This window comes from Stenella coeruleoalba, assembly GCF_951394435.1.
Source record: "Stenella coeruleoalba genome assembly, chromosome: 8".
Classification (NCBI taxonomy): domain Eukaryota; kingdom Metazoa; phylum Chordata; class Mammalia; order Artiodactyla; family Delphinidae; genus Stenella; species Stenella coeruleoalba.
The window spans coordinates 93925202-93945298 of NC_137154.1; the positions used below are offsets into that span (position 1 = coordinate 93925202).

The following is a 20097-nucleotide window of genomic DNA, read 5'->3' on the forward strand; positions in this document are numbered from 1 at the left end:
GCCCCCCGACCTCCAGAAGCATGGCCAAGTGGGACAGCTCCAGCCAGGGCTCTCACTGGCATGTTTGACTCAACCTGTTCAGATTCAGACTCTTTATCTTTCTCCCCAAAGCTACCCCTCCCAACTGTTCACCCCCTTGGTAAATGGTACCACTATTTGCCCAGTCACTCAGAGAACTGAGACTCTCCCTGCATCCTCCCCCTGCCTTGTTCTCCAAATCTACTTAGTTATCAAATCCAACCATGTGTAAAATTTCTCTCTGCTCTCCTGGGTTCTTCCTCCCACCTGGACTTCCACCAACAGCCCCCTACAAGTGTCTCTACCCCCATCTCTCCACACTGCTGCCGGGGGGGTCTTCCAAAATTAATAAAACAAAGAGCAAAAATTCATCCCTATTTGAACAACTTCTACTGGCTCCTTAGTGCCTAGAGCTGTGGTCTCCAAGCCTCTTTGATGTTTGTCGATAACAAAATAATTTTGGCACCCACCTCTAACATATGTATATTTATTTATGTATAAATTATGTTTCCAGGGCTTCCCTGGTGGCGCAGTGGTTGAGAGTCCGCCTGCTGATGCAGGGGACACGGGTTCGTGCCCCAGTCCGGGAAGATCCCACATGCCGTGGAGCGGCTGGGCCCGTGAGCCATGGCCGCTGAGCCTGCGCGTCCGGAGCCTGTGCTCCACAATGGGAGAGGCCACAGCAGTGAGAGGCCCGCATACCGCAAAAAAAAAAAAAAAAAAATTATGTTTCCATGTTCTACCATCATTAGCCAATATCTGAAGGACAACCAACCTTTAAAGAAAGAATATTACTAACACCAGAAAATTTGAATCTATATTTCAAATTATCTTGATAATTTTGAATACTTCTAATCAGCTTCCATTGATATTGATCAGATTGTTTTTATCTCAACACAGGAAGGTAATGAGGAGCCCATCCAAAAAGTGGGGGAGAGATAAACCCACGCACATATGGTCACCTTATCTTTGATAAAGGAGGCAAGAATATACAATGGAGAAAAGACAGCCTCTTCAATAAGTGCTGGGAAAACTGGACAGCTACATTTAAAAGAATGAAATTAGAACACTTCCTAACACCATACACAAAAATAAACTCAAAATGGATTAAAGACCTAAATGTAAGGCCAGACACTATCAAACTCTCAGAGGAAAACATAGGCAGAACACTCTATGACATAAATCACAGCAAGATCCTTTTTGACCCACCTCCTAGAGAAATGGACTTAAAAGCTTTTGCACAGCAAAGGAAACCATAAACAAGATGAAAAGACAACCCTCAAAATGTTGAAAATATTTGCAAATGAAGCAACTGACAAAGGATTAATCTCCAAAATATACAAGCAGCTCATGCAGCTCAATATTAAAGAAACAAACAACCCAATCCAAAAATGGGCAGAAGACCTAAATAGGCATTTCTCCAAAGAAGATATACAGATGGGCAACAAACACATGAAAGGATGCTCAACATCACTAATCATTAGAGAAATGCAAACCAAAACCATTATGAGGTATCACCTCACACTGGTCAGAATGGCCATCATCAAAAATTCTGCAAACAATAAATGCTGGAGAGGGTGTGGAGAAAAGGGAACTCTCTTGTACTGTTGGTGGGAATGTAAATTGATACAGCCACTATGGAGAACAGTATGGAGGTTCCTTAAAGACCTAAAAATAGAACTACCATACGACCCAGCAATCCCATTACTGGGCATATACCCTGAGAAAACCATAATTCAAAAAGACACATGTAAAAAAAAAAAAAAAAACCAACAAAAAGACACATGTACCACAATGTTCATTGCAGCACTATTTACAATAGCCAGGACATGGAAGCAACCTTAAGTGTCCATTGACAGATGAATGGATAAAGAAGATGTGGCCCATATATGCAATGGAATATTATTCGCATAAAAAGAAACGAAACTGAGTTATTTGTAGTGAGATGGATAACTGGAAGGTAATCCATACAATGGAATATTATTCAGGGATTAGAAAAAAGTGAGCTATCTAGCCATAAAAAGAAATGAAATTGAGTTATTTGTAGTGAGGTGGATGGACCTAGAGTCTGTCATACAGAGTGAAGTAAGTCAGAAAGAGAAAAACAAATACCGTATGCTGACACATATATGTGGAATCTAAAAAAAATCGTTCTGAAGAATCTAGGGGCAGGACAGGAATAAAGATGCAGACGTAGAGAATGGACTTGAGGACACGGGGAGGGGGAAGGGTAAGCTGGGACGAAGTGAGAGAGTGGCATGGACTTATATACACTACCAAAGGTAAATCCTCCCCTTTGGCCCTTACTCTTCTACCTGACCACGTCCTGCTCATCCTCATAAGCTCAGCTCAAATGCTACCTCCTCTGCGGAGGCTGCCGACCTCCAGCTCAGTTTGCACTCTCAGCACGGCCTCCCCGGCAGATCACAGTGCCCTCCCCACCATGTCGGAGAGCTATGGGGGGCAGGTAAGGTGCCTGATTCACCCATGTGTCCTCAGACTACAGGTGCTCAGTAAATGACTAATGAAGGGCTTCCCTGGTGGCACAGTGGTTGAGAGTCCGCCTGCCGATGCAGGGGACACGGGTTCGTGCCCCGGTCCGGGAAGATCCCACATGTCGCGGAGTGGCTGGGCCCGTGAGCCATGGCCGCTGAGCCTGCGCGTCCGGAGCCTGTGCTCCGCAACGGGAGAGGCCCGCGTACCGCAAAAAAAAAAAAAAAAAAAAAGACTAATGAATGAGAGATTCCCACAGAGCCTGGGATGAGGTCTAGGGACAGTCTGGGCCGGAGACTTCCAGGTTCAAGAACTTTGGTTCTGGGTAATGGGCAGGGAGAAGATGAAGGCGATGATGTGAGGGGCATCCAGGACCGTGTCTGCATGTTGACAGAAGGGCTGCTCACTGACGGCCTTTCAAGTGGGAGATGAATCTACTCAAAGGAGAAGAAGCAGGGACCCGGGGGTGAGGAAGTGAGCTTCCACCACCTGGCAGCGCTGTCCACATCGGGCAACCGCACTGAGGCAGAGTGGCTTCCAGGAGCCAAGCAGCCTCTCCCAAGCATCACTCTGCAGCCAGAAGCACTCAGTCAAGCCAGAGGCACCAGCATTGTCAATAAATGCTCTTCTGCGGGATTTGGCAAAGCCTGGACGCACACAATCTAAAAGCATCCCCTCTTGCAATAGGGTCAACCCAATGAACCAACTGTTAATGGCCCACCATAGCTCCATCACCCACAGAGAAACCTCAGAGTCATCCCCAATTCCTCCCACAGACAGTCCTTTGGAGCGTCAGAAATGTCTCTAAATCCTGGCAGCCCAGTGTCTGTGCCAATCTTGCACTCTGGGTCTGCCCACCAAGTACGAGTTGTGTGGTATTGGGTCAGTTACTTCAGTTCCCTCAGCCATAAAATGGGAACATTTATGAGACTGAGTTTGCAAGGTTATTAGGACAAAATTACTTAACTAACATACAACACAAAGCATAGGGCACAGCACAGAGGAGAATATTAATAAAGAATATCCCTTCCTTTTCTTCATCCTCTCCATTCCTGTGGACCAGGCCTTAATGTAGGCCTTCTCCATCTTTACCTGAACTATTGCAATGGCCTCTTACCTGGTCTCCCTTCCCCTCCTCCACACAGCTGCCAGAAATATCTTTCTCTGTGGCAACGGTTATGTTTTAAACTAAATTTACTTAAGCAACATTTGAGCACATTGTGTGCCTGGCACTGTGCTGGTGCTGCAGATATAAAAGTAAATGGGCTTGGGGCTTCCCCAGTGGCACAGTAGCTAAGAATCCGCCTGCCAGTGCAGGGGACACAGGTTCGATCCCTGGCCCAAGAAGATCTCACATGCTGTGGAGCAACTAAGCGCGTGCGCCACAACTATAGAGCCTGCGCTCTAGAGCCCATGAGCCACAACTACTGAGCCCGCACGCCATAACTACTGAAGAAGCCCACACGCCTAGAGCCTGTGCTCCGCAGCAAGAGAAGCCACCGCAATGAGAAGCCCGCGCAGCGCAATGAAGAGTAGCCCCCACTTGCCAAAACTAGAGAAAGCCTGCGCGCAGCAACGAAGACCCAACACAGCCAAAATAAATAAATAAATTTATAAAAAAATAAAAAATAAAAAAATAAATGAGTTCTCTCCCAGGGAGAGAGAGCTTCCCTGCCTCTCTCCCATAATAAATACTTACGATTTTTTTTATCTAGAAGGTCACCAAGTGGGGACTCAAACTGAACCCATGCTCTTTCTAATTCACCCCTCATCTCCATCACCCCTCACCTGCCTTCCTTCTGCCTCTCCCACACACACATAACTTCAGCACAAGGACAAGTAGCAGGAAGTCCCAGCATAAAGAGACTGTCCAGACAGTGACAGAAAGTAAACAGGCAAAGATTATGACTCAACTAACTGCAAGCATCTGGCTCAATGACTCTGGCGGAGGAAATGCCTCTTTTTGAGGAGGGGGTTGGGTGATCACCTCCCTTCTCAATATTTCCCTTTCCGTGGCAGCCTGAACAAGATCAGATCCTCGGGCAGTGTTGGTCCAGCCGGCACTTGAAAGCCAAGAGCAAGGTCCAGCATGAGCCCTCGGACCCGGCTTGAAACCTTCAGCCCCAGACAGATGGACTCAGGGGCTTCTGTGAGTGCCTGCCAGACAAAGGTCTGTTCCCAAGGTGTGATGACCACCTCACCTCCCACCTCCCCTCCCGGACACCATCACACCCGCAAATGCAGACAGGCACACTCTCAGAGTAGCTGAGATGGTAGAAGTTACATTGAAAAAAGCCAGAGCCACCAAACAGGATTAAACAGGTAAATCTGCTGTGATAAACATAACCCAGATCAAGGCTCAAAACCCTTGTCTATATAGGACATGAGCTGCCAGGACTTAGCTTCTCTGTGTGTATAACCATCCAGGATGCGAAAGGACACAGCAAGACTAGAAGAAACAGAAACACAGAGAAGAATAAGACACAACCCCTGCCCTGGGCACTGTATCACAGTAACAGTACCATAAACTCTGCGGCAAAAACAACAGAAACTACTGTCTCATGTTTCTGGAGGCCAGAGGTCTGAAATCAGGGTGTTGGCAGGGCCATTCTTCCTCTGAAGCCTCTAGGGGAGGACCCTTCCTTGCCTCTTCCCCCTTCTGGTGGCCCCAGGTGATCCTTGGCCTATGGCAGCATCGCTCAAATCTCTGCCCCTGTCTTCACATGACCGTCTTCCCTCTGTATCTACACATCATCTTCCCTCAGTGTGTGTTTGCTTCTGGGTCTCTTCTCACCAGTCATATTGGATGAAGGGCCAATCCTACTCCAGCATGACCCAATCTTAACTAATCATATCTACAATGACCCTCTTTCCAAATAAGGTCACATTCGGAGGATCTGGGTGGACATGAATTCTTGGGGTGTTACCACCGGGGTCCTTGGCCTCTTTAATCAGTAGATATTGATAAGGGGCCAGACAAGGAATTCAGGCAAGGCTTTACTGGGATTTGTGCTGCAGCAAGAGGAAGCAAGAACAAGTAACAGTGTGTACTTGCTCTTTTCTCGCTCTCCTCTCTCCAAGGAGGGCAGGCGGTCTCTTAACTTGGGGAGGGTAGGGGTAGATTAGCATGGTGGTCGGGCTAGAGGGGTGCCTTAGGTCCGCCCACCCACTCGGTGGTGCTGTGTGCAGGGATGATGGGTATTACCCTGCTTTTGGTCCCCATACCTGATAAGTGGCAGTTGGTTTGTGGCCTTTTTGTATCTTATTGTTTCTACTTTGGCCCCAACTGCGCACGTGTACAGTGATTTTTAGTCCCTTTTAGTTTCTTCGTATTCTGTTGCTCAAGGAGAAGTTTGTCGAGGTGCAAGCACTGCAGCAAAGGGTCCCAGTCTTGTCTCAGGGAGACACTATTCAACCCAGTACAGGCATCGACAATCCAGCAGGAGGATATACTGCCAAGTTGCCAATAAAAGTTAGAAGAAAGGACCATATGAAGGGGTTTAAGATGGGTCAGTTCCAGGTGGACATCTTAGCAGCTGTGTAACCCTGGACAAGCTGCTCAACTTCTCTGAGCCTCAGTTCTCTGGTCAACAGCACAGGATTGTTTTGAAGGTCAAATGAGAAAAGATGCTTTGTTGCTATAAAGCCCTGTGCACAGACACGTGTGATGTTTCTTCACCAATCCATGCACGTTGGCTTCCTGAATACATTGGGAGCTGCCCTGATCTCATCAGCAAGCATTTGCCAGGGTATCTCTTGTATAAAGTCCAAGCTGGATCATTTTGTGATTCAGGACTTCTGAAGGGCATCCTTTAGTAGCTGCCAGAGGGAATCAGTGTGTGGTCCTGTTAAGCCCTTAACCGGCTTGCCCTCTCCTCTGGTGCAGGCTTCACCTTGCACCCAGCACTGAGCTTCTGCACCTCTTCAGGGATCTGTTTGCAATTCCATCCCTGAAGAGTCGCAAAAGCTCAGTACCGGGAGGAGAAAAGTGGGCACTGGACCTCCCCTGCCAGGTAGGGAGATACAGAATGAGCCAAGCACATGACAAAGCACAACTCAGGTGGGACTGCACCTGCAGGACGGTCCAGCCTTTCCTGGAGCAGATGCATGGACTACATCAGGGCCTTCAACATTCTCACAAGTCCCGCATCTGTAGGACACGGGTCCCTTACACTGACAGTGCTCTGCACGGCTCGTGAAGCCCTCACACAACCGTTCTCCCCTCCCACCTTCACAACCACATCGTGGACCAGACTGGGCAGCTGTTTTAATGCCGCAGGTAACTGAGGCCAAGAAGTGAGGGTCCAGCCCTCACCCACACAACTGGCAAAAGATGGGGTTGAAACCTGAATAAAAACCATGCACTGTTGATGAAGCAGTAAAAAATCTGTGACATGTAGACTACATGGCAAAACATACATTCTGAAGGTGATGATTTATTTAACCTGTGGCTGAACTAATAATCGTTTTCACTTCACTGACAGTATTTTCATGCCACCATTGTAAGCACTTTACAAATATTAAGTCACCTAATCCTCTCAACAGTCCTTAAAGGTAGATATTATTGTCACCCATTTTACAGATGAGGCAAGTGAGACATAGAGAGGTTAAATAACATGCCCAAGGTAACCCAGCTGGTGGGTGACAGAGCTGCTATAGTTAAGATTTAAAGCTGTGCATGGAGTTTATTCCATGTATAATAGACTGGATTTTAAACTGATTCTCTGATCCTGAGGAAATAAATGTAATAAAGTTTTCATCTATACTATTTAATTTCTAGCCAGATTCTTTTTTTAAAAAAATCATCAAAGTATTATATGTTCGTGGTCTCAAATCTACAGCACAGTTAAGAGGAAAAGCAGCATCTCCCAGCCCCACTGCCCTCCCTTTTCCTTTAAACCACTGGGCTCCTCCAGGGTGAGGCTATGAGCGGCCTCTAGAGACAGATGAAAAGAAAGAGGCTGCCTCTGAAATAATCTGAAATTCATTCTCTGCCCACTTTGCAGGGGAGAGGACTGAATGAAAACATTTTCTCTGAGACTGATTTCAAATTATACTGGCAATGTAGAAACTGCCCCCTGGGGTCCAGGCAGGCCCACCCTGTGCTCTGGTGCCACAGGGGCCCGAGTGGCTTTCCAGAGGTCCCTGGAGGACAGCAGAGGCCATTGCAGTTTCTCCCCATGACCCACGCAGGGCCTACCCACGCACGATGCGGTGGAAAAGGCCTGGGCATCCCAAGTCACGCAGACCTGGACCCCACCCCCTCTGAGCCTCTGTCTCCTCCTTTGTAAAATGGAGGCAAGAGCAGCACCCACGTCCTAGGGTGGCCGCAAGGACCAGATGAGGTGATGTCCTTTCTTTGCACAGGTGTAAAGCCTGGCACATGGGAACACAATTTACATGCTGGTTATTTTTCCCTCTTGTGGTCTATGGAAGCAAAAGTGTCTTGTCATTCTGTCAGATGCACTGTGTGCCCCACCCCCGCCCCCAGCCTTAGTTTCCCCACCCGTGGAAGTTCATCCTGGCAAGAGAAAGGTCAGCTCCCACCCAGCAGAGACCAGCCAGGGTTGGGGATTCTCAGGTTCCCCAGTTCTTCTTTGGTGCAGATATTTAAGACTCAGTTCCACAGCCTCGGGGCCTAACCCATGTCTTGGGAGACGGGCTGCCAAGCAGTGAAAATCCTCTCGGGAAAGAGACTCAACAGAGGGCCACGCCCGCATCCCTCACAGAGAGCCGAGGTGCCCCTTGCTGTCCCCATAGCACAGGCGCTGCATTCCCTACCTGCCGCGTTTCAGAGCTGTTTGGCTTGGGTGACGAGAGCTATTGCCAGCACCTGCCCATGGGCTGCACCCTTTCTCACTTAATTTCCTGGGAGAGGCTAGAACAAAAGGGTCTGTCGCTGAAACTTATCTCAAATTATTTGGGCTCAGAGGGAAGAATCATAGACTCTGCTGGCTGGAAGGAACCCACAGGACTCATGGATGCCAAGCTCCAGCCTCTGAGTTCAGCTCGCTCCAGAAATCACAGCCTCTACCCTCTCCCCAGCACAGAAAGAGATCTAGACCAGCATTTCACAAACTTAAAGGTACATTTGAATCACCCAGGGATCTTGTAATGCAGATTCCGACTCAGTAGGTCGATCTAGAGGACTTGCTGCCCTCAGAAGGTCCTGCTGTAATAGGGGGAGTGCAGTCCCTGGGCAGGCCCTTCTCCAACCACGGGGTCTAACATCACAGTGCCTTTAGCACCACAGAAAATATTTGTTGGATGGATGGATGGATGGGCGGATGGACGGATGGGCGGATGGATGGATGGGCAGATGGATGGATGGATGGGCGGATGGATGGATGGATGAACGGATGGGCAGGCAGATGTAGATGGACGGATGCTGATGTGAAGATCAAACTGTCCTATAATTACATATCTAGGTAAAAATGTCCTGGAGGTGAAATGAAGGAAGGGGGAAGGAGGGGAGGGAGGGAGGGAGGGAGGGGAAGAGGGCAGTGAACGATGAAAAACCCTCTAAACTCCCAAAGAGTTTTCTTTTTAACTCTACTGGAACATCTTATTAACTTAGAATGATTTATGGATGTCATATCCCCTCCTGTAGACTATGAGGTGTGCGCGCGCAGGGCTGTGTTTTTTATCTCCTAATCCCCAGTGCCTGGCTCTAGCAAGAGCTCCATAAATACACATTTTGTGAAATGAATAGGGATAATAGCTCCATTCAGGAAATCCCCTTTAGGTACCAGACATGGATATCTCATTTAATCCTGTAACAGCCTTATAAGGTCAGTCCTATTATCACCACTTTACAGATGAGGAATGTGAAACTTGGGAGGATTAAGTAAGATGCCCACAGTCACACAATCAGTGGTTGGGATTAGCGCCCAGGCGACCGGAGCCCATGCTGCTCATCGAGGGAGAGCCAGGTTGTGTGAGGCCTCAAGCTGATGATACATTTTGAGGGACCCTCTTTGAGAAAAACATACCCGCAAAACTCTGCTGCAAAATTTACAAAATAGTATGACTATGTGAACACATCACCGGGACCATTCCCAGCCTTGCAGGTGCCGGGCAGGGAGGGGCTCTGCAGCTTAGGCTACATTAGCTGCGTGGCAAAAATGCCTCTGACCTTGACCCACGTGCTGGAAATGAGAGCAACAGGAAGAAGGGAGAGGAAAAACTGTCGGACAAAGAGAGAAAGAGATAAAACAGGAGCAAAAGGAAAGAAAGGAGGGAGAAAAAAGGAGGGGACTCAACGAGATGGTTGGAAAAGAGAGAGAGCCATCAGAGACGGGACAGGAAGGAGCTGAGGGGGAGTTAAAGCTGCCTCTGGATGAATGGGGGCAGGAGGCTGGGAGCATCCAGCCAGCTGGTCCCCCCAGCACCCGGGAGGACGGGCCCTCTGCTCTCTCCAGGCCTCTGGGCCTCCACCTGTACACCGTGCAACCTCCTCCCCACAAGGACCCTGCCTCGTCCTGCCCACCTGTCTCCTTCCCAGGCCTCTCTTCAAGCTCCCAGACCCACTTGGGAGCCTGGGCCCGAGCTGGGGACAGGAGGGCTGAGTAATCATCCCTCCAGCAAGCGTCGCCCAGCAGCATTCTTGCCCACGCAGCTACCTCTTTCCTGGTTCATCACCTGAGCACCCAGCAAGGAGATGCAAGCCTGGGGCCTGACGTTTAGCCGGGTACACAGAGGAAGCAAGGTCAGGGAAAGCCTGGTTCAGGGTGGCCCCCTGGCCTCCCACTGCCCGACTGCTGGGTCCTCCTTAAGAGGGACATGCCTGCCTGGATCTTCGCAGCCTGTCCCTTGAAGTCACCTGTTCTGAGATCACGGGCACTTGACTTGGCCCAAAACTTCCAATTCTGAAGGCCATCACCCTAGAGTGGGGAAGGATGGTGGGCCCAAGAGACCCCCCAGACCAGCTCAGATCTCTGCTGCTCAGAGATGAGTCCAAGGCCACACCTGATGGAGGAGCCAAGATTAGGCCAGTAAACAGTTCAATCGAGCCAATATTCCTCCTTCTGCCCAGAGGTCACCGGGGTCCTGCATGCACCATATCTCCCCAGACCATCACCCAGGGCTTTCAGACACATGCGTTGCATTCAGCCCTGAACCGGGCTCAAGCCCCAGCTCCGCCAAAAACCCAGTGTGATTGGGGGGCCAGTCACGTCATCTCCACACACTACGATTTCCTCAACGGTCAGATAGGAGCAAAATATTCCTCATGGGGTTACGGTGAGAATTGAAGAGATGAAACATACAAGCATGTTATCCATGGATGGGCCAATACAGAAGTCTAACCTGGGCTGGTCTCTGGGGAGGGTCAAGGCTGAGACATGGAAGAAAATCTAGACTTGCTCAGAAACCGACACTAATTTACTGTGCGATCTTGGACATCCCTTTTGTGGGAATTTAGTTTCCTGACCCACAAAGGGGATGGGAGAAGACAGTTGTCCAAATCCCTTCCAGTTCTGTGGTTCTGTGGTTCCAAGGTGTCTCCTTGCACACCCCCCGGCCAAGGGGGTGGCTCTGGATCTCAGGATACTGCAGGATGGGAATCTGCAGTGACCCTGCTGGGTGATATTCAAAACAGTAATAACCGGTGAGGCAGGGGCAAAAAACACTCAAAAGGGATGTTGGCTGGTACTCCGTATATGAACCTACGCAGGACAGCTTCACTCCAAGGTCCGGGGAAAGGTAGGGAAACCTGTTCTTCACGGACTTCCCAATCCTGTTGCCCCACTCACGGCAACAATCTAGTCCCACCGAGCAGTAAATTCTGTCAGCCCACTCCCCACACTCCTCCACCACCTCCCCACAACCCCAAACAAAACACCCACACGGTGAGAACCCCAAACAAAACACCTGCAGCTAGAAGAGATGAGAGAGAGAGAGAGGGAGGGCCTTCTGACATCACAGACAGCCAACTCCCGGTTGGGTGGAAGCCATTCAGCCAGGAAGGCTTTTACAACATCTAGGTGTGTCACCTGTTCTGAGGCCAAAGGCCGAAGAATGACTCCAGGTATTGTTCCAGCCCCTAAGACGAGTGTCGGATTATAAGACGCATAATCGTTCCAGTTTGGCAACTTCACCTGTAGGGCTGCTTTAATTGACCTGCCCCACAGTCTCCAAATCACTCCTGGAAGATAGCGGCGGGAGGCACACGGCCAGCTCCTCGAGGCGGGGAGAGATGCTGGACGCTAGGGACCAAAGCCTGCCCTGCACTTAGGCCTCCTCCAGCCGATGCTGCCAGGGATCACTGACCTGCTGGCCGCCAGGGCCCAATCCCGGGAGGCCCTCCTCCTGACTTGCCGACGTCGCTCAGCTCCAGGCTGCAGAGAATTCGGGAAGGTCGCAGAGCCAACATGGTGAGTGTGAAGGCCTCTGCTCCAAAAACTGGTGGAGGGAGGGTCTCCCCATAAAGGGCCCTTTGGGCAGCTGAGAATTTTGCAACACCTTCCAGGTTAAAAAAAGAAGTCACACCTGACTCGCCCCACACTCCAGCCCATTATAGGTGTCAGTCCCCACCTGCCCTCCTCGCCAACAGCCGTTGCACCAGCACAAAGCGAGGGCCATCCTGCCTGCTCTCTTGCCCAAGGTCTCCTGGTCTGTTGGCTGGAGACTGGAGCCACTTTTCCAAGGCAAGGGTCTGCTTTGACACAGTGGTGGCCCTCTGCTACCTCTCTGGGAAAACTGACTCCTTTTCTTTTTAAAGAAAAGCAGAGGAGCACTGCTTCAGGACAATCTGGGGCGCCGTGGCGATCTACCTGCCCCTCCTTTCGGCTCTGCTTTCTCTCCTCCTCTGAACAGCGAGGGCTTCTCCACTGTCTTGGGGGCAAAGAGAGTCGATCCCACCTTTCAGGGAGGACGGCTGAGGACAGGAAGGGGAGGAGGTGGAAACCAGGGAAACTTCCTTCTCTGATTGTTGGCCAGGATGCTGCAGGTGCCAACAAGCAAAGTGAAGATGAAAGGGGAGGAAAGGCAGGGAAGGGAAGGGGGAGCATTAGGTCCGGGAGAGAAGGGGGCAACCTGCTGGGCCCCTCAGGGGACGGTCTCCTGACTCCCGAGCGCTTTCTGTGACACTCCCCTGAACAGTCTGGCGATGCTCTAGCCCCAGGGCTGGGGGAGCTGGGGCCAGAAAGGGGAAGGGGTTCGCCTGCTTTACTCTGCAGTTCAGCCAGCATTGAAGCACCAGCCGTCTATGTCCCGTCCCTAGAAGCCCAGCCTGTTTGCAGAGAAGCTCCATCCTGCCAGGGCTCTCAGGAGGGAAGAGGAAGTGGTACCAGCCCGCCCGAATGTCAGCGGCTTCTTGGTGGCGCTTGGAGCAACACGGAAGGGGGCAATTTGGGGGGCAGATGGCTGGGGCACTAGCCATAGAGTCAAAAGGTCACATGGCCAGCTCCCTTATGAGCTTGCCAGTCTTCAAACTTTCCTCTGAGACTCACCGTCTCCCTCTGTAAAACAGAAACATTATCCACGTGACCCCCTAGGCACAGACACAGGGTTAGTGGAAAGAGTAAATGGGCTAGTGGTATATGTGAATAGCCTCTGTAAACCAGGGAGCCCTGTACAGATGTCAGCATTTATGACTAAAGAAAAATCCACTCCAGGGAACGGCAGGTGGGCGGCGTGGCCAGCCCGGAGAAGGAGCCGGGTGCTACTGTATGAGTGCATGGTGGCAAGTGGGCAAGCTGGGGAGGAGTGACCAGGCCCGGGGCCCCAGAGGCAAGGCAGCAGATTTACCCACGATCCGGGACGGGACCCAAGGAGCTTCTGGCCCCTGAGCTAACCATTAAACCACCCGTACCTGATAATCCTGTTATTTCCCTGTAATGAGGCCCAGACAACTGTGGCTTCCAGCCCTCCCTTCTCCTTCCCCTCCCTGCTTCCTCCCACACCCTCGGGCCACTCCCTAGACAGAGTCCTACACTGGTAGCTGTGTCTCCATGACAGTTCTCCTTCAAACCTATTCAACCAGGTACACCCGTGAGACAGGAGCTGGGGAGGGCCCTGGGCAGAGGTCTGAGCCCCATCTCCCCTCAAGGGGAGTGTGTCCCTTGATATCTGATACCCACAGCTGAGCTCTGGAGGGAAGCCTGGGACGCTGGGACTAGCCATCCGGATCTTAACTCATTACTGCCCAGGAGGCCCCAACACACCATGAACCACCAGAGTAGAGTGTTCAACACCTGAGGTCAGCCCAAACCTTGGGCCACCCTGGAAGAAGCAGGTCCACCCCACCCTCTCCTCCTTGACTTGCCCGCTGGTACAGACCCAGTGGGTTGCTGGGCTTGGCTGGGGCTCAGGAATGTGGCAGGTCAGCAGGGGTCCGGGAGCATGGGTGGGGTCCACCTCCAAGAGAGGCCGAGTCCAGGAGCCCACTCAGCCCTGGTGGCACCCTCCTGGCTCGCAGACAGAAGAGCTGGGCAGTCGAAAGACCCAAGAGGGCAAGACAGGCAAAGAAGGGCTAGGCCCCCTCCCGTTCTCCAGGCCCCCTCCCTACCTGATGTGAGCCCCAAAGTAGCTCCATCCTTCCAACCACCATTCAATCAGCCCCTGCTATTGGCCAGCCTCCAGACGGCTGGAAGGAGGACAAGAGGGTACAATGCCTAGGTCCTGCCCTGGAGGTGCTCGAAATCCAGAGGAAGGACAGCTCCTTAAGCAAAGGATCCTAAAGGAGTGTGACAAATCCAGTGCCAGAGGTGGTGCAAGGTACCCCTGGAGGAGGCAGTAAATTCTCTCTGGGGGTGGTCAGGGAGTTGTCCCAGAAGAGAAAGTACTTGCACTAGACCTTGAAGGATGAGCAGGCTCTCTCCAGGCAGAGGGAAGCGCATGTGAACAGCAAGAAAGCACGGCCGTGGGGGACGAGGGGGACGAGGGGGACGAGGGGGAGGGTGCTGTGGCTGGAGCAACAGGCGCAGGGGGCACAGCTGAGGTCTGGGCCCCGCGGGGTGGCCGTACAAGGCTCTGCACGGAGCTCAGGTTGAGGGTCCCCACTGTGCCCTGCAGCTCAGGGGGGCTGGGCCAGGGTGGAGTCCCAGCAGCTGCCAGGGGCTCACGCCTTGGGCTGAGCCACCCCCAGAATCTGGCCCAGCCCACCCTTGACCCCTCCCAGGCAGGGCAGCGGGCGTCCAGCTCCACTCATTCATCCCAAGAAATGGGCAGCATGCCTCCTCTGTGCTCGCACTAGACTTGCTGGTGAGAGAAGGCAGACCCTTGCGCTCACTCAGCGTCTAGAGGCAGTGGAGGGTGGGGAGGGGTAGAGGATTATCAAACAATCACACCAACTCCAGTTTCACTAACAACTGACTCACAGGCTGTGATGAAACACGTGGGGAGCTGTCAGAGCCAGATCAGGGTGTGGGCCTTGCTGGAGGTCAGCAGAGGCCGAGGGCTGCATAGGAGCTGGGATGGGAGGAGATGGGCCGTGTCAGGCAGAGGGACCAGCTCCCGAGAATGTGGACGTACATCCCCAGGCCCTCTTCCGTCCCCCAGGGCTCTTCACTCCTGCACTTGGGGTGGAGTTCTGTACCTGGCTACTGACACGGTTTAGAAGTCGGGTCTGGTCCATGCCCCCGGGCCTCTCCCTCACCCTTTCCACCTCCCCTCTGTGCAGTTGAGACCCCAGTGGTCATCTGCAGCAAACGCCCTTCACTCCCAGCCTGTGCCCTTGACGAGGACTAAGAAAATCTGAGGAGCTGAACATGGGAAGTGCGGAGAGACTAGTCCAGGGCAGAGAGGAAAAATGGAAGCAACGAAAAACAGGGCTCAGGAACTCTGCACAAACTTTCTGAAGCCCCAGAACTAACGCAGGACAGCAGGAAACAAATGCTCTCAGGCCTGAACCTCTTGGCGGGCCTCACAGATCTCCCAGGCAGCTCTCCTCCCCTCAGCCTTCCTTCTTGATCAGATGAAAACATCTGCCTCTGTAAAGCACCTCAAATGCCCAAGCAATGATTCCCCCAGACAGTGATTCCCCAAAACCTGAAATGCGTTCATCTGCCACATTCTCTTATAAACCTGTTGCCACAAGACTATGAGCTTCTAGAGGAGGGTCTGTGTCTTTTCCATCTTTTTAGCCCCAAACCTAGCACAGGGCCTGGCACGGAATAGGCACTTGATAAACATTTGTGAATGAAGGACAAATAAATGACCAAAGACTGGAACCCCCATAATGAGTGGTTCTGACACTGAAAACAAGATTAGCCAAGTCTGATTGAAAAAGATACCAGATGCTACTGGAGCTGTTACCAAGCTGCTTGCATCCCAGACAGGGCTGGGGTGAGGCCTGAGCCCACCTGGAAACCCCAGCAATGGGAAAGAGAGAGAGTCGGAGCAGAACCAACACGGCAATCCCCCTGTGACGTGCTTAACTCCACCTCGCAGCCCGCAGCTCTGACTGTCAGGATTGCAGTAGAGAAATTCGTAAACAAGACTCAGAACCGGGACACCTCTCCCCCACCCCTCCCTCCGGGAGCAGCTTCCAGCTTCCTGGCATGATCCGCATGCAAGCGGAAACTCTCACAGGGTAGCAGGTGAAAGAAATACTTGAGGAAGAGGGCGAGAGACTGAGTTGGCACCCGTTCGGGGATGGGCACCCATCCAGGGATGGCAGCAGTGTCTTCCGTCACAAAATGTTCTGCATATCCGTCTGGCCGGGCTCTGCCTGCTGACGTGTCTGATGCTTTAGGCATTTCCTGCAGTCTTAATTTCTTCCTTTATAATATGCATGCATTCATTCAGCGTGTGTTTCCTGAGCATATGCTATGCGCTGGCTAGACACAGTGGGAAAGTCAGAGAAAAATACCCAAAATCGAAGCCCTCGGTCCCATATGCTCCATGGATGGAAGAGAGGCAGGGGAGACTACTTCCCCCCACCCCAGGCAGAGCAGGGCACTCGTTCACCCATGGATGTGAAACAGAAAGGGGGCAACGTAGCTGAGGTCACCCCACTTCACCGTCATCCCATTCCCACCCTGACACTGGGACTTCACTCATGATCACACCTCCGCTCCTCAGAGAGCAGGGTTCTGTCAGGCTGTCGGGAGGACCTGCCCTGGTGAGGAGGAATCACTGATGGGCTAAAAGAGAATAATGACAACAGCAGCCATGTCTCACCTCCACCCAAACCCAGCAAGCACAGCATTCTGTGGTCTGAGAAGCACATTCACATCCAGAATCTCCCTGAATCTTACCCACAACTCTCTGAGATACAGTGATCCTCCTCGTACAGATGAGGGGACTGAGACTCAAAGGGCTCAAGTGACGTGAGAAGGGTCACTCAGCCAACAGGAATCAGGATCAGACTCTAAGCTCTGGGATTTGGGGATTAAGTGCCCTGCTTTTCCTTCACGCCCTCCATCTCCTCTAAGATGTGGACCCATAAGACCTGAACTTGAACTAGAACAAGAACTTAAGCTAGCAAGGACCAGGGGACCCCACTTTCCTATCTAGAAGCTGATAGATTTTATGATAAAGGATGCATTTAGGGAAGACTGCATCAGCCGGGGCGATCAAGTGGAAGAAAGACAATGTCATTTCTGCAAGGAGACTGCATCTCTCGCTAATCTACTAAAGGTCACTAAGGAGGAAAAAAAACACATGGACACAGGAAACCAGTGGACATAATTAACTTAGACTTTCAAGAAGACCAAGAAAAAGTTTCATGCCTGATGCTGCTTAGGAGAAAAAAAGACTCAAGTTACCATGAGATCACTAAGGATAGAAAATCGATTTAAAGAGAGAATGTTATGAGTAAATCAGGCCTAGGACTAGTCTCACCCGTAGTTAACAGCAAGCTCTTCAGAATCACAGGCCCTAAAGAAAGGAGATCGTCCAGATAAGTGGTTCCCCAAAATTTGGTTCAGCCTCAGAGCCCTTTGGCCCTGAAATCTAATGTAGAACCCCATGTGGAAAACAGAGAAAACCAGAGCTGCAGTGTTTGAAAGGACTGTGACCCCCCAGCCATTCCTGCCCTCTCTCCCTCCCAACACTACGGCAACCTCTGGGGGCTCTACCAAATCCCCCCAGGATGCCATAGAGCCCTTGTCTGGCCTTGCCTTTGTCTACTGTGGAAATTTCCTTCACGATCCAGCTTCTACTCACAGCTCTTCTGTGGCTTAAAACAATCCTCCCCTTGCCAAGAGAAAGCCATCTTTCTGTAATTTCCCCACTCATCCTCAGCATGCTTTTTGCCTTCACCTTGAGATGGCCCTACACATTTCAAAGGACCACACTTGGAATACCCTGAATCTTCACTTCTCTGGCTTGCATCCCCCACCCTTTGTTCATAGAGAGATCACACATGTCACATGACATCACTTTGGGTCCCCTAACTGCTCTGGTCACTCTCGGCACCCTAGTCCTTCAATTCCTTTCCTGAAGTCAGAGCCCTTGACCTAATGAAACCACAAAATAGCTACCATTTGCTCGGTTCCTACTACACATATGCTAGGCCCTCTACTAGGCTCTTTCTCATTAAGAATTAATGATCTTTTAGTATCTATTATGTCAAGCACTTGCTAGGCCCTGTATTGACACTGTTATTAATTATTAATTAAAATAATACAACATGTACTCCATGGACACGAGGACTTTGCCTACTGGTTCACTGCTGTATATTCAGTCCCAGAATAGTGCCTTACTGAATGGACAAAGTATGATTATTGTTGTTGTTGTTATTATTAATATTTATTGCATTCCTACTACGTAACAGGCAATGTGCTATATGCGGTACATACTTTGGTCTCATTAAGAGGAAGACATTGAAATTCTGTCTCTCTGTCTCTGTCTCTGCCTCTCTCTCTCTCACACACACACACAAAATTGAGGCTCCCAGGGGTTAAATAACTTGCCTGAGGCTCGTGCTTCATCCAGTATAAAACACAGCCTCCCCTAGCAATTTGCAGCCCAGCACAGAAAAACTTCACCAGGTGTTCCCAGAGTTATGTGAGTGGGCAGGAAAGTGGCAAAGGAGCTTCGGGTTCTACAACTACAAAGTAACAGATGCAGAGCCGTCACGGAAGCAGCCCTGAGGCACTATTTACAGGATCGCGAGTTCGGAGTTCACAGGCAGAGATCCCGAAATCACTACAGACTTTGGCCAGGAGGGGGCAGTCCTTTGCTGCAGCCGCCAAACCAGCCCACTAGCGGCTGGTTCTCTGGCAGCAACCGGAACAAAAGAGAATGCTCTGGTCCAGCCCTGTGCAGACCCACCTGCAGAGCCTCCTCCAGCGCTGTGGGGGATCCTGCGCCCCAAGCCTCTGGGGTATGAGAGGGGATGAACTTTCACGTGCTAAACTCCTCTGCATGTCAAAGCACCGAACCACGTGCATCGTCCCTGTTAACCCTCACCAACAACCCTGTGAAATAGATCATATTCTCCCCGTCTTACAGATGAGGAAACTGAGACTCAAAAAAATTAAGTAACATGCCCAGGACCACATAGCTGGTAAGGGGAAGAGCTGGCTTCAGGCCAGTGCTCCTGACTCAGCGCCCAGGGGGTACAGAAGCAGGGACACCCCCCTCTGACCAGAGCATCTGAGACCCCTCAGACCACAAACACCAACCGAGGGAGACCATGAGCAAGTCTGTACAATCATGAGAGGACCAGATGGGTTTCCTGTGGGCTTGAAAAGGTGCATCGTAACTAGCAGGTAAAGCACCTGACAGAACCTTTATCGCTGTCTGGTTTTATCAGTTTTATCACACCGAAGTCCCAAAGGAGAAAACTGGGTCCAGGAGATGTTAAATGATTTACCTAAGGTAAATAATAGCGAAAAAAAAAACAGCTCCACAGAGAAACAGAAGAGTCAGACTTTATAATACCAAGTCCTTCTTTCCTCCCCGTGATTTCTCTCCCGGTTAAAGTTTAAAGGACAATTCAGGACAAGCAAAGGGGAGTATGATTTTTCAAAGGCAATGTAAACTTTGTGGGGTTCTTTCACAAACCTCAGGCTGCATCACAGATGGCCGTTCCCTAGTTCAGATAAATGGCAAGGTTTAGAGAACCCTGCCAAGCTCTAAGATCCACCAACTCTTCCCAAAGGCAAACCCCCTAAGGGTCCCAGTCAGTCTAGGCGTCCTGACTCCTGATGGCTTTTCTGTCCCCTTCAGCCATTGCGCAGTCGTTGCATTCAGGTGTGCAAAACTGGGGGCACCTTCCTTCCCATCAGATCCTGCAGGGAAGGGAAGGTGGGCTGGATGGACACACTGTCCTGGGGCAGAGAGAAAACTGAATAAAGTAGAACTGTTGAGAGAACTCAGAGAGGCTGCAGAGACCCAAGGATGGCCCTCAGGTGGGATTTGTAGGAGCGACAGGTAACAGCAGCATCACCTAGAGACAAGGGCTCTGCATTGGGGAACCAGGACTTCCTTCAGTTTGACTCAACCCAACAGGCATGTACGAATACCTCACTCCTGCCCTTTACAACATCTTGCCATGTGACCTGGGGAGAGCTAGCACAACGCCTCTGTGTCTCAGTTTCCCCATTTGTAGAACAGGAATTGTTCCATCCTCGCCCTCTCCCCTGGCCCTACCTGGAGTTGAGAGCCGCGCCTGAATACAAAAGCAGATTCTTA

At 51.0% G+C, this 20097-nt stretch overlaps 1 protein-coding gene across 1 annotated transcript in view; it reads left to right on the top strand.

The window, feature by feature from the left end:
• Positions 1-2461: 2461 nt before the first annotated feature.
• Positions 2462-20097, top strand: part of TMPRSS4 (transmembrane serine protease 4) — a gene marked incomplete at both ends in the record, with an annotated part of 45999 nt that continues 28363 nt past the window's right edge. Inside the window, one exon of the mRNA XM_079929604.1 lies at positions 2462-2485. Within this exon, the coding sequence (XP_079785730.1) occupies positions 2462-2485 (24 nt within the window). The remainder of the gene's footprint in view (positions 2486-20097) is intronic.